This window comes from Chiloscyllium plagiosum, unplaced genomic scaffold (assembly GCF_037043375.1).
Source record: "Chiloscyllium plagiosum isolate Xiang-an unplaced genomic scaffold, Cpla_swu_hap1 HiC_scaffold_8, whole genome shotgun sequence".
NCBI lineage: Eukaryota > Metazoa > Chordata > Chondrichthyes > Orectolobiformes > Hemiscylliidae > Chiloscyllium > Chiloscyllium plagiosum.
Window position 1 is genome coordinate 99,127,271 of NW_028270146.1, and position 12,169 is coordinate 99,139,439.

The 12,169-nt window shown below is 44.1% G+C and overlaps 1 protein-coding gene across 1 annotated transcript in view; it reads left to right on the plus strand.

Moving 5' to 3' along the window:
- The window catches only part of LOC122553857 (cytosolic phospholipase A2 zeta-like), a 138,464-nt gene that overhangs the window by 88,455 nt on the left and 37,840 nt on the right, over positions 1-12,169 (plus strand). The window contains exon 13 of the mRNA XM_087990162.1: positions 4,364-4,586. Within this exon, the coding sequence (XP_087846288.1) occupies positions 4,364-4,586 (223 nt within the window). The remainder of the gene's footprint in view (positions 1-4,363; positions 4,587-12,169) is intronic.

Consider the following 12,169-nt stretch of genomic DNA (forward strand, 5'->3'; position numbering starts at 1 on the left):
GACACTGCCCCTCATTATTCTGCTCAGGCTTCTGGTTGACATTGTAGGTTAGTGTCAAGAAAATTTAGCCCAATTAATTAGAGATCACAAACACAGATGGGACTGAGAACTGACAAGGATTTATTTAACAAACAGCGATATCACGGAAGAGACTTGACCCCACTGAAACAGTCACGGACAGGCTGTTCAGAGGAAGCCACAGCTTCTTCCCCAGAGAATACAGTGGAATTTTATACCCTTACAACAATGAAGTGTGAGTTATGAGACAATGGTGTGAGTTGTACAACAAAGAGAAATAAAGTTCATTCATTGAAAAGATTCAAGTGTCCAGTATCTGACAATGAGTTTCTTAATTGACTCAGCAGATTCCAATCCTTGGCTGGAGTAGGCATTAGTGGTTTCATCCTGGTATCAATCTGTTCGTATTGTTGAGGGGGCAAGCGAAGTACCTTTTGGTTGAAGGCTTGACGCCTAGTGGGAGCAACTGTGCCCGAAGTACAGCAGACGTGCTGGGCTGTTGTGGAGTGCGAGGCTCATTATCAGTTAATCTTAAAAAGTACATTCTCTTGGTCTGGGGCTGGATGAGTCATGTCCTGAGGTATATGTGATGTCTGGGGCGCTTGGTTTGGACAATTTGAGGCATTGTGGGTAGGCTTAGTGGCTACGTGCAGACATTTTGTTCTGTTTGTTTTGCGGCCATGTCATAGGGAGGCCAGGACCCATATTTTCTCCCACAGTTAGACACCGCATGGATTAAACACAGTAGAATTGCCTCTATAATGTCTCAATTTCCCATGGGAGGTACAGTACAAATTAGATACAGAATGAAGCTCTTCTGCAGTATGACATCAAATACAGCAAGAATTACTCTGGAAACAATGTTATGTTCTCCAACTCTATAAAAACTGATGATTTTTAAAAAGTTATTTGAATTTCCAGGTAATAACTGAAAGTGTGATGCTGCAAGATTCTATTATAACAAAAGATGTCATACTTTAATGACTTAATGCTATCTTTCAAATAACGTTTTATTCCCCTTGAACATAACTGAATAAAACAGAACCAGTCCAAGGTTGTTCTCAACTCCCAAGTCTTTACTTCTGTTATTTTCCTTTCTTGGCCTAAAGAATATTCAATGTCAGAACTTCCTTCTACTGTGAGGAGTTTTCCCCAGAAGATCATGTTTCATTGTAGGCTGGGGGATCCTCTAGTTTAACTTTATGTCATTAAGAAAGCCCTCCAATTCTCATTCGCTTTTTGATTAGATTAGATTCCCTACAGTATGGAAACAGGCCCTTCGGCCCAACTAGTCTACACCGACCCTCCGAAGAATAATGCACCCAGACCCATTTTCCCCTACCCTATATTTACCCCTGACTAATGTGTGAATTTTGTCATGCGTGAATCGCAACAAGTTAGTGTGCAGGTACAGCACTTAATCAAAAGGCTAAATATAAAACCAAGTGCTTTAGATGCCAGAGATCTGGAATACAAACAAAATACTGGAGACCCCAGCAGATCTGGCAGCATCTATGTCGAGACAAACTGTCCACAGATATTGCCAGACCAGCTGAATTTCTCTAGCATTTTGTATGTAATCAAGAAGATTAATGGGAGCTTCAGTTAGTCAGGACATTGTGTGACCACATCGCAAATACTGTGCACACTTTGGTTTCCTTATTTAAAGAAGGATGTAAATGTATAGAGGCAGTTCAGAGGAGGGTTACCTAGAATGAGTGGGTGGGGAGGGAAGTGTATCCCTAGTGGTGGGATCTGTTTGTAGGTGGTGGAAATGGAGGAGAATGATGCGATGTATCAGGAGGTAGGTGGAGTGGAAGGTGAGCACCAGGGGGGTTCTGTCCTTGTTGCGATTGGAGGGTTCAAGGGCAGAGGTGCAGGAAGTGGTGGAGATGCGCTGGAGGACATTGTCGATCACGTGGAAGGGGAAATTGCGGGCTTTGAAGGAGGACATCTGGGATGTCTATGGTAGAATTGGTCATCCTGGGAGCAGATGTGGCATAGGAATTGGGAATAAAGGATGACATTTTTACAGCAGGCAGGGTGGGAGGAGGTGTAGTCTAAGTAGCTGTGGGAATCGGTGGGTTTGTCGTAGATGTCCGTGGTTAGTCGGTCACCAGAGATGGAGACGTCTAGGAAGGGGAGGGAGGTTCTGCGATGGTCCAGGTGAATTTAAGGTCAGGGTGGAAGGTGTTGGTGAATTTGAACTGTTCAACCTCCTTGTGGGAGCACAAAGTAGTGCCGATACAGTCATCGACGTAGCAGAGGAAAAGGTGGAGAATGGTGCCGGTGTAGCTGTGGAAGATGGACTGCTTCACATACCCGATGAAGAGGCAGGCATGACTGCAGTCTCCTCTACAATGGGCATTCAGGGCACCCAACTTGTGGATCATTTCAGAGAACATCTGAGACACCCACACCAACCAACTCCACCGCCACGTAGCCGAACACTTTAACTCCCCCTCCCACTCCACCAAGGACATGCAGGTCCTGGGCTGCCTCTATCACCAATCCCGAACCACCTGACGCTTGGAAGAAGAACACCTCATAGCAAAGATCATGCTGGATAGGAGCGAGAGTGAAGAGTTGTTGTTATGAGGGTCTTTAACTTTCCAAATTTTGACTGGAAATACTATAGTTGGGTATACTATACTATACTTTAGATGGGTCAGTTTTGTCCAATGTGTGCAGGATTGTTTCCTGACACAGTATGTAGACAAGCCAACAAGGGGTGATACAAGGGTGGCACGGTGGTGGCTCAGTGGTTAGCACTGCTGCCTCACAGCACCAGGGTCCCAGGTTCAATTCCAGCCTTGGGTGACTGTCTCTCTGTGTGGAGTTTGCATATTTTCTCCATATCTGTGTGGGTTTCCTCCGGGTGCTCCGGTTTCCTCCCACACTTCCAAAGATGTGCAGATCAGGTGAATTGGCCATGCTAAATTGTCCATAATGTTAGGTGCATCAATCAGAGGGAGGTGGGTCTGGGTGGGTTACTCTTCGGAGGGTTGGTGTGGACTTGTTTGGCCAAAGGGCCTGTTTCCACACTGTAGGGAATCTAATCTAATACTACATTGGATTTGGTACTGGGTAATGAACCTGGCCAGATGTTAGATTTTTAGTTAGGTGAGCACTTTGATACTGACCACAATTAGGTTTGTTTACTTTAGTGATGGAAAGCAATGGGTATATTATGCAGGTCAAAAATTATTGCTGAGGGAAAGACAATTATGATGCGATTAGGCAAGATTAGGATGGGGAAGGAAACTGCAGGGGATGGGCACAATTGAAATGTGGAGCTTATTCAAGGAACAGCTACTGTGTGTCCTTGACAAGTATGTACTGGTCAGGCAGGCAGGAAGTTGTCAAGCAAGAGAGCTGTGGTTTATGAAGAAGTTGAATCTTTTGTCAAGAAGAAAAAGATGGTAGGTGGAGGCAGGACCCGGAGAAGTTATTGGCAGATAGGATCAAGGAAAATCCTAAAATTTTCTGTAGGTGTATCAGGAATAAAAGAATGACTAGAGTAAGATTGGGGCCAATCAAGGACAATAATGGGAAGTTGTGCGTGGAGTCCGAGGAGATGGGGAAGCGCTAAATAAATATTTGTCTTTCTCCATTGTGAATACTGACATGTTGTCGAGGAGAATAGAGTAGATGGGATTAAGGTTCATGAGGAAGTGTTAGCAATTCTGGAAAGTGTGAAAATAGGGAAGTCCCCTGGGCTGGCTGGGATTTATCCTAGGATTCTCTGGGAAGCCAGGGAGGAGATTGCAGAGCCTTTGACTTTGATCTTTGTCGACATTCTCTACAGGAATAGTGTCAGAAGACTGGAGGATAGCAAATGCTGTCCCCTTGTTCAACAAGGAGTAGAGACAACCCTGGTAATTATAGACCAGTGAGCCTTAATTTGGTTGTGGGTAAAGTGTTGGAAAATGTTATGAGACAGGATTTATAATCCTCTCGAGAGGAATAATTTGATTATTTGATTGAGGATAGTCAACACAGTTTTGTGAGGGGTTGTGCAGCCATTCATGAACATCCCCACTTCTGACCTTGCGATGGAAGGAAGATCATTTAAAAAGCAGCTGAAAACAGTGTGGAAAATAGAATTCAAGAGTGATATGGAGCAGTGATCACAAATGAAACCAGCAGCATATTGGGCCTCAACATACTCCCAATGCTGGGATTCAGGTAAACCAGCAATCTCAATAAGTTTTGATAATCATCACAGTTAGTCACCCACAATAACCCTTTAATGATTATCACCTTTGTCATGCCTTCTAATACATCAACCTGGCAATCAACCTCTCGTCAGAAAAGCTTGTAAAACAAATGTAACTTCTCCCAGGTGTATGTCTACGCTGTATCAGGATGCCAATTGGTCTCTCAAGGATTTGAAAGTTCACATTGAGAAACTTAAGGAACAAGTGACTAAAAGCAAGACCAGTGCCCTGTCCAAGGATCGTTTGGGGTATTACATCAATGCTTTGGTAGAGAAAAGTCGTTCAGGGCACAGTGTATCAATCACAGACCTGTGGGGACTCATCATTGAATCATTTCTCTCTGGACAGGTACGGCCTTTGATAGCATTCTCTGTATTATCTCCACTCTCTGTATTACTGCTCCACACCACCACCTCCCCCCCACCCCCCCCCCCCCCACCCCCACCCACACACACAATTCTCTCCCACCCCAAAAAAACTCTTTCACATAAAGTATGGTCAATGTACCTACAACACATGGAGTGCAGCAGTACCTTCACAAGGGCAATGAGTGACTAATGTTACCCTTCCCTGTAATGTCTCTGTCGTGGAAATTAAATCGACTTGACTCAACTATTAGCAAGAGCGAAGAAAGGAGCTTTATTGTTACCTCTGCAGAAGTGACTCCAGTACACAAATGCTAGATGCCTTCATGTAAAGGAGTGCCTTAACATGGTACAGACACATGCTTTATTCTGTTTCTTATCATGCTATCAAGGGCGAATCCCCTAGTCTTAGACATAACAGTTTCGCTTTCGCTGAGTTCGACTATCGCAAGGTCGAGTTGAATGTTTACAGAATTCAAACAGAGATAAGCTGACTACAGGCCTTCATCAAAGTATTGTTTAACTTCTACAGCATTAAGTTAAAGAAAATTTCAAATTTCACAGTAAATGGATAATTAATTTCACAGTAAATGGATAATTAATTTCACAGTAAACGGATAATTTTCCATTACAGCCACCATCCCAAATTTAAAACTTCATTAAGCTACCAGTTTTTCCACATGTGATCATTCTGTTGTGGTGTGGTGTTGATCCACTCAACAACAGATCTTCTCATTTCTGTACACCTTCCAATCCTGCTGGTTTGACTTCAATGAGCAATGTAACTAAGGAGAGAACAAATGAGGTGAATCCTGTTGCCTTCCAATGTACCCTTGATATGTAAGCAGCCATTGGCCAGAGTTTGTCACCCTGAAGTCATTCTGTACAATGTGAAAATGCATTGCCTCAGTTTAGATTGTGCTTGAAATTAAGCTGTCAAAATGTCAAAACCAACACTTCCGTTGCCAGTTTGCACTCAATGATGCAGTGACAGAGAAGAGGCACATCTTTATAACATTTTCAGTGGGTTTTTCACAGAGGTATCCAGCAGACCATTTGGGAACCCTGGCTAATAATCAGATGTCTTTCTTTTTGTGACAACTAAAGAGTCATAGAGATGTACAGCATGGAAACAGACCCTTCGGTCCAACCTGTCCATACTCACCAGATATCCCAACCCGATCTAGTCCCACATGCCAGCACCCAGCCCATATCCCTCCAAACCCTTCCTATTCATATACCCATTCAAATGTTTCTTAAATGTTGCAATTGTACCAGCCTCCACCACATCCTCTGGCAGCTCATTCCATACACGTACCACCCTCTGCGTGAAAAACTTGCCCCTTAGGTCACTTTTATATCTTTCCCCTCTTACCCTAAACCTATGCCCTCTCGTTCTGGACTCCCCGACCCCAGGGAAAAGACTTTGTCCATTTATCCTATCCATGCCCCTCATAATTTTGTAAACCTCTATAAGGTCACCCCTCAACCTCTGACGCTTCAGGGAAAACAGCCTCAGCCTGTTCAGCCTCTCCCTATAGCTCAAATTCTCCAACCCTGGTAACATCCTTCTAAATCTTTTTAGATTACTTAGTGTGGAAACAGGACCTTCGGCCCAACAAGTCCACACCGACCCACCGAAGCGTAACCAACCCAGACCCATTCCCCTACATTTACACCTTCACCTAACACTACGGACAATTGAGCATGGCCACTTCACCTAACCTGCACATTTTTGGATTGTGGGAGGAAACCGGAGCACCCGGAGGAAACCCACGCAGACGTGGGGGGAATGCGCAAACTCCACACAGAGAGTCGCCTGAGGCGGGAATTGAACCCGGGTCTCTGGCGCTGTGAGGCAGCAGTGCTAGCCACTGCGCCGCCCACTTTTCTGAACCCTTTCAAGTTTCTCAACATCTTTCCGATAGGAAGGAGACCAGAATTGCATGCAATATTCCAACAGTGGCCTAACCAATGTCCTGGACAGATGCAAGATGACCTCCCAACTCCTGTACTCAATACTCTGACCAATTAAGGAAAGCATACCAAATGCCTCCACTATCCTATCTACCTGCGACTCCACTTTCAAGGAGCTATGAAACTGCACTCCAAGGTCCCCTTGTTCAGCAACCCTTCGGAGGACCTTACCTTTAAGTGTATAAGTCCTGCTAAAATTTGCTTTCCCAAAATGCAGCACCTCACATTTATCTGAATTAATCTCCATCTGCCATTTCTCAGCCCATTGGCCCATGTGGTCCAGATCGTGTTGTAATCTGAGGTAACCCTCTTCACTGACCACTACACCTCCAATTTTGGTGTCATCTGCAAACTTACTAACTGTATCTCATATATTCGCATCCAAATCATTTATGTAAATGACAAAAAGTAGAGGACCCAGCACCGATCCTTGTGGCACTCCGTTGGTCAGAGGCCTCCAGTCTGAAAAACAACCCTCCACCACCACCCTCTGTCTTCTACCTTTGAGCCAGTTCTCTATCCAAATGGCTAGTTCTCCCTGTATTCCATAAGATCTAACCTTGCTAATCAGTCTCCCATGGGGAACCTTGTCGAATGCCTTACTGAAGTCCATATAGATCACATCTACCGCTCTGCCCTCATCAATCTTCTTTGAGTTTTTTTGAAGAAGTAACAATCAAGTTTGAGAGACATGATTTTCCATGCACAAAGCCATCTTGACTATCCCTAATCAGTCCTTGCCTTTCCAAATACATGTACATCCTGGCAGCATCTGTAAGGAGAGAAAAGAGCTGACGTTTCACGTCTAACTGACCCTTTGACTCGAAACGTCAGCTCTTTTCTCTCCTTACAGATGCTGCCAGACCTGCTGAGATTTTTCCAGCATTTTCTCTTTTGGCTTCAGATTCCAGTATCCACAGTAATTTGCTTTTATACATGTATATCCTGTCCCTCAGGATTCCCTCCAACAACTTGCCCACCACCGAGGTCAGGCTCACCAGTCTATAATTCCCTGGCTTGTCTTTACTGCCCTTTTTTTTGTAAATATATTTATTAGCAATTTTTTTTAACTTTACAAACATAATATTATTTTTAAAAAATCACAAATATCAGTATAATAAAAAGAAAAAAAACACAAATTACAATACAACTACTATCTACAACTATTAACCTACTCTATAATACAAAGCAAACCCTAACACTGTGCAAAGCAACACCAAAAAAACCACAAAATACAGAACAGCTATGCTCGACGCAAGGCTCCCAAAAAAGCAACGGGAGCATTGTATACATACCCATATTAACTCAGGAGACCCCCTTCAGGGCTCAGGGCTTGACAAATCTAATCATCCTGGTTAAACAAACGGCCTAGTTAAGATAACTGATAAATCTATATCCAAATAACTCAAGTAGGGCTGCCATGTGTTATAAAAATTGTCTGTTGTGTGGTGCACCATGTTTGTGAAAAAGTCCAAGGGAATGTGGTCCATAATTAATTTCTGCTATCCCAGCAAGCCCAGCGGGTTCTCAGACACCCAATTCATCAGAATATTTTTCCGTGCACAGTATGCAAGAATATTAAATAGTTTCTTCCCATTCCCGTCAAAAATGGTAATTTCGGTAGACCTAAGAAGAGAGAGATCAGGTCTACTTTGACTGTAGTCCTCAATACCCTCCCTATCTCTCCCGTCACTGCGCTTCAATAAACACGGAGCCTGTGGCACATCCAGAAGCAATGGGCAAGAGTACCTACACTTATTTTACATTTGGTGCACACTGAAGATGCCCCTTTTTTAAACTTCGCCAGACGGTCTGGGGCCAGATGAGCCCTGTGCAGAATTTTTAACTGCGTTGCGCATGTCCTGTTACAGATTGAGCATTGTCCCATATGTTCTCCCATGTTTCAGAAGAAATCTCCACTCCCAGCTCTTGCTCCCAGACCTCACGTAACCGGTTAATAGCTTGCCAGGCCCTGCCACCCAGCAGGCGATAGAGGGCACTAACCGAAAGGGTGCTTGTGGAACATAGGAACAACCTCTCTGTATTGGGCTTATAGGGCTTAGTGAGAAGCGTAGTCGTCTTCTGAATGAAATCCCTAACCTGAAAAAAACGAAAAAGATCTCTGCTGGGCAACCCGTATTTGCGGCTCAGTTGCTCAAAAGACATCATAACCTCTCCCTCAAACAAGTCTCCCAAACTAGAAACTTCTCTCGCTGCCCATAGTTTGAACCCTGAGTCCATCATCCCTGGTTGGAACCCTGGTATGCCAACTATAGGTGTAAGTGGTGAAGTCTTGGATAAACAACCCTCACTCAGACGCATCGCCCTCCATGCCTTGACCGTATTAATGACAATGGGGTTCCGGCAGTGGTCCATAACTGTCCTCATCTTATCCATGAACAATAGGTTAATAAGAGGGCACTTTGCCTGGGAGGCCTCAATATTCAGCCATATTGAGTTTGGATTGTTACCTACCCAATCGCAGACAAAGGACATCAGGAAACTCAATTGATACCTCCTGATGTCTGGGAAATCAACTCCTCCTCCTCCTCCTTGAGGCAACTGCAATTTAGTAAGTTTGATGAGGGGCTGCCCACGATGCCAGACAAAGGAACCAAACCACCCCATAAGCTTCCGCAGCGTTGACCTGGGAAACATTATAGGGAGCATACGCATGGGATAAAGCAAACGAGGAAGAACATTCATCTTAACGAGAGATATTCGGCCCAGCCATGAAATTGGAAGAGCCTCCCATCTCTGGAGATCTTGCCTAATATTGTCGAGCAAGTGAGCAAAGTTAGTTCAAGATAACAGATCAAACTTGGGGGTAATAAAAATGCCTAGATACCGGAACACTGCCCGTGACCACTTAAAAGGGAACTTAGAGCCACCTTCAACTTCTGGCACATCCTTAAGGTTCTCCAAAGGCATAGCCTCCGATTTTGCAAAGTTAATCTTATATCCTGAAATAGCCCCAAATGAATTGATACAGTGTATCAAATGGGGTACGGAGGTGATCAGGTTCGATTAAAAACAGAAGGACATCATCTGCGTACAGTGTAATCTTGTGTGCCCTCGATCCCACGTCCGGAGCAGTTATGTGGACGTTCTGACTAATGGCCTCTGCTGGCGGCTCTATCACCAATATGAACAACAATGGTGAGAGGGGCAGCCTTGCCGACTACTCCTAGCAATCGTAAAATTCCCAGACTTCACTCAATTGGTGATGACCGCGGCCAGAGGGTGGCGATATAAAACCTCCACCCACCCAGCAAAGACTCCACCCAACCCAAACTGTTCTAAGACATAAAAAAGATACAGCCATTCCACCCAGTCAAATGGGTCAAATCGCCAACCTCTGAATCGATCGTTGCTGACAAACTTGGACCACATTCAACAACCTTCTAATATTATTAGAGGACCTACGGCCCCTTATAAAGCCTGTCTGGTCCTCTTTAATAATATGGGGCAACACCCTTTCCAATCTCAGCGCCAGGATCTTGGACAGAATCTTGAAGTCTGAATTTAATTTAATAGAGAGATGGGCCTGTATGAGGAACAATCCTCAGGAACCTTCCCCTTCTTAAGAATTAAGGAAATATTAGCTTCTCTCAAAGATGGCGGTAGGCGTTCATGCATATAGGAGTGATTGTACATCTCCAACATTGGCCCTGACAGAATCCCTATAAACACCTTATAAAACTCACCCGGAAAATAAACTTGGCCAGGCCCTTTCCCATTCTGAAGTTGCCTAGCTGCCTCCTGTATTTCCTGAACTGTCAAGGGGACATTAAGGAGAGAGGCCTGTTCCAAGGTTACGCCTGGGAGGTCCAGGTTCTTAAAAAAAGTCTCCATTTTAGCACTCCTGTCTTCGCAACCTTCAGACCGATACAATTCAGAGTAAAAGCTCCGAAAGCCTCATTAATCTTTTTAGCATCGCATGTAAGGACCCCAGCGCTGTCTCTGATTGCAGTAATGGATTGGGGAGCATGCCTTTTCCTAGTCAGGTAAATACTTCCCTGGCCTATCCTCATATTCGAACAGCTTCTGTCTAGCAAAAGCAAGTTCTTTCTTTGCGTTTTGTGTCAGTATTGAATTCAAGGCAGCCCGAAGGGCCGTGATCTGCTATAGCTTAGTCACCGAAGGCTGCGCAAAATGTGCTGCCTCCGCAGCTTTCAACCGCGTCTCAAGTAGACACTGCTGTTCCTCCTTCTGTCATTTCTGGCTAGCCGAAGAGGAAATAGCTAATCCCCTAGCAAAGGCCTTAGCAGTCTCCCATAGCATGGACTGACTACTAGCTGTGTCTGAGTTGATAGTCAAGAATTCCTGAAACCCCTTCAAAAAGTATTCCACAAATTTGGAATCCTTAAGGAGAAAAGGGTCCAAACGCCAGTGCCGCAAACCTAACCCTTCACTCTTGGCCTTGACCTCCAAATATACTGCTGTGTGATCAGAGATAGCTATATTCCCAATTTTACAACTCCTAATCAAATTCAGAAGGGCCAAGGGAGGCAGAAAGAGGTCAATCCTCGTGTCACATTTATGTGGGTTTGAAAAAAAGGTGAAGTCCATACCGGTAGGGTGAAGACCTCTCCAAATATCCACCAGCACCAACTCCTCACATAAGTCAACCACCTGCTTGGCCTGCGAATAAATAGTTGGGACCCACAAGGCATCCTGTCCATTGTTGGACCCAAAAGACAATTAAAATCCCCCCCGCTATAATAATGTGTCGTGTTCCAAAAGCACTCAACTTAGAGAAAGCACTAATCAAAAATTTGAGGGGATGTGCCGGAGGACGGTAGATGTTTAAAATGCCATATTCCTCCCCATGTATCATGCTCTAATTTTGTGAACGGAAGATTTTTCTGGATAAGTACCGCCACTCCCCTACTTTTAGTAGTAAAGGATGAAAAGAATACCCGGTCATAACCCCCCTGTTGTAATTTCAGGTGTTCCCCATCATCAAGATGGGTTTCCTACAACAAAGCAACATCAACCCTTTCCCTCTTAAGGCTAGAAAGCACTTTTTTTCCTTTTAATAGGCGAATGACTTCCCTTAATGTTCCAGGTGCTCCATTTAATAAGATACTTAGCCATAATCCCTTTCAGACACCCTTGAACCCCTTGGAGGGAGAACTGTGCTTACAAAGCGCTGAGCATAAGTAAATAAAGACTCATAGAATCGAAAAACTATATATACAAAAACTATTCTAACTATAAACAACTATTACTACCAAAAAACTACAAAGAAAACCAACTATAGAACCTTGAATGGAAGACTCTACCCCTGCCTATAGGGGGCACTCACCCCACCCATCCCCTCCTTCACAGCTCCTTCAAACCTGGACTGTGCCCCAGCCTTAGGCCAGAAAAAAAAACAAGGAGATGATCCTTAAATCAACAGAAAAAAAAGACAAAATCAGGATGAGCACTCCACCCATCCCTGGCTTCATGACACCCCTACTTGTGACTAAAAGAGATGCAGAACAAACAAACAAAAAGGAGAGAGACAACAAAGAACCTCCACAAAATTTCCCATCAGAACATTATTTATTAAAAAAGGAACAACTTATTCCAAAGTCTTTT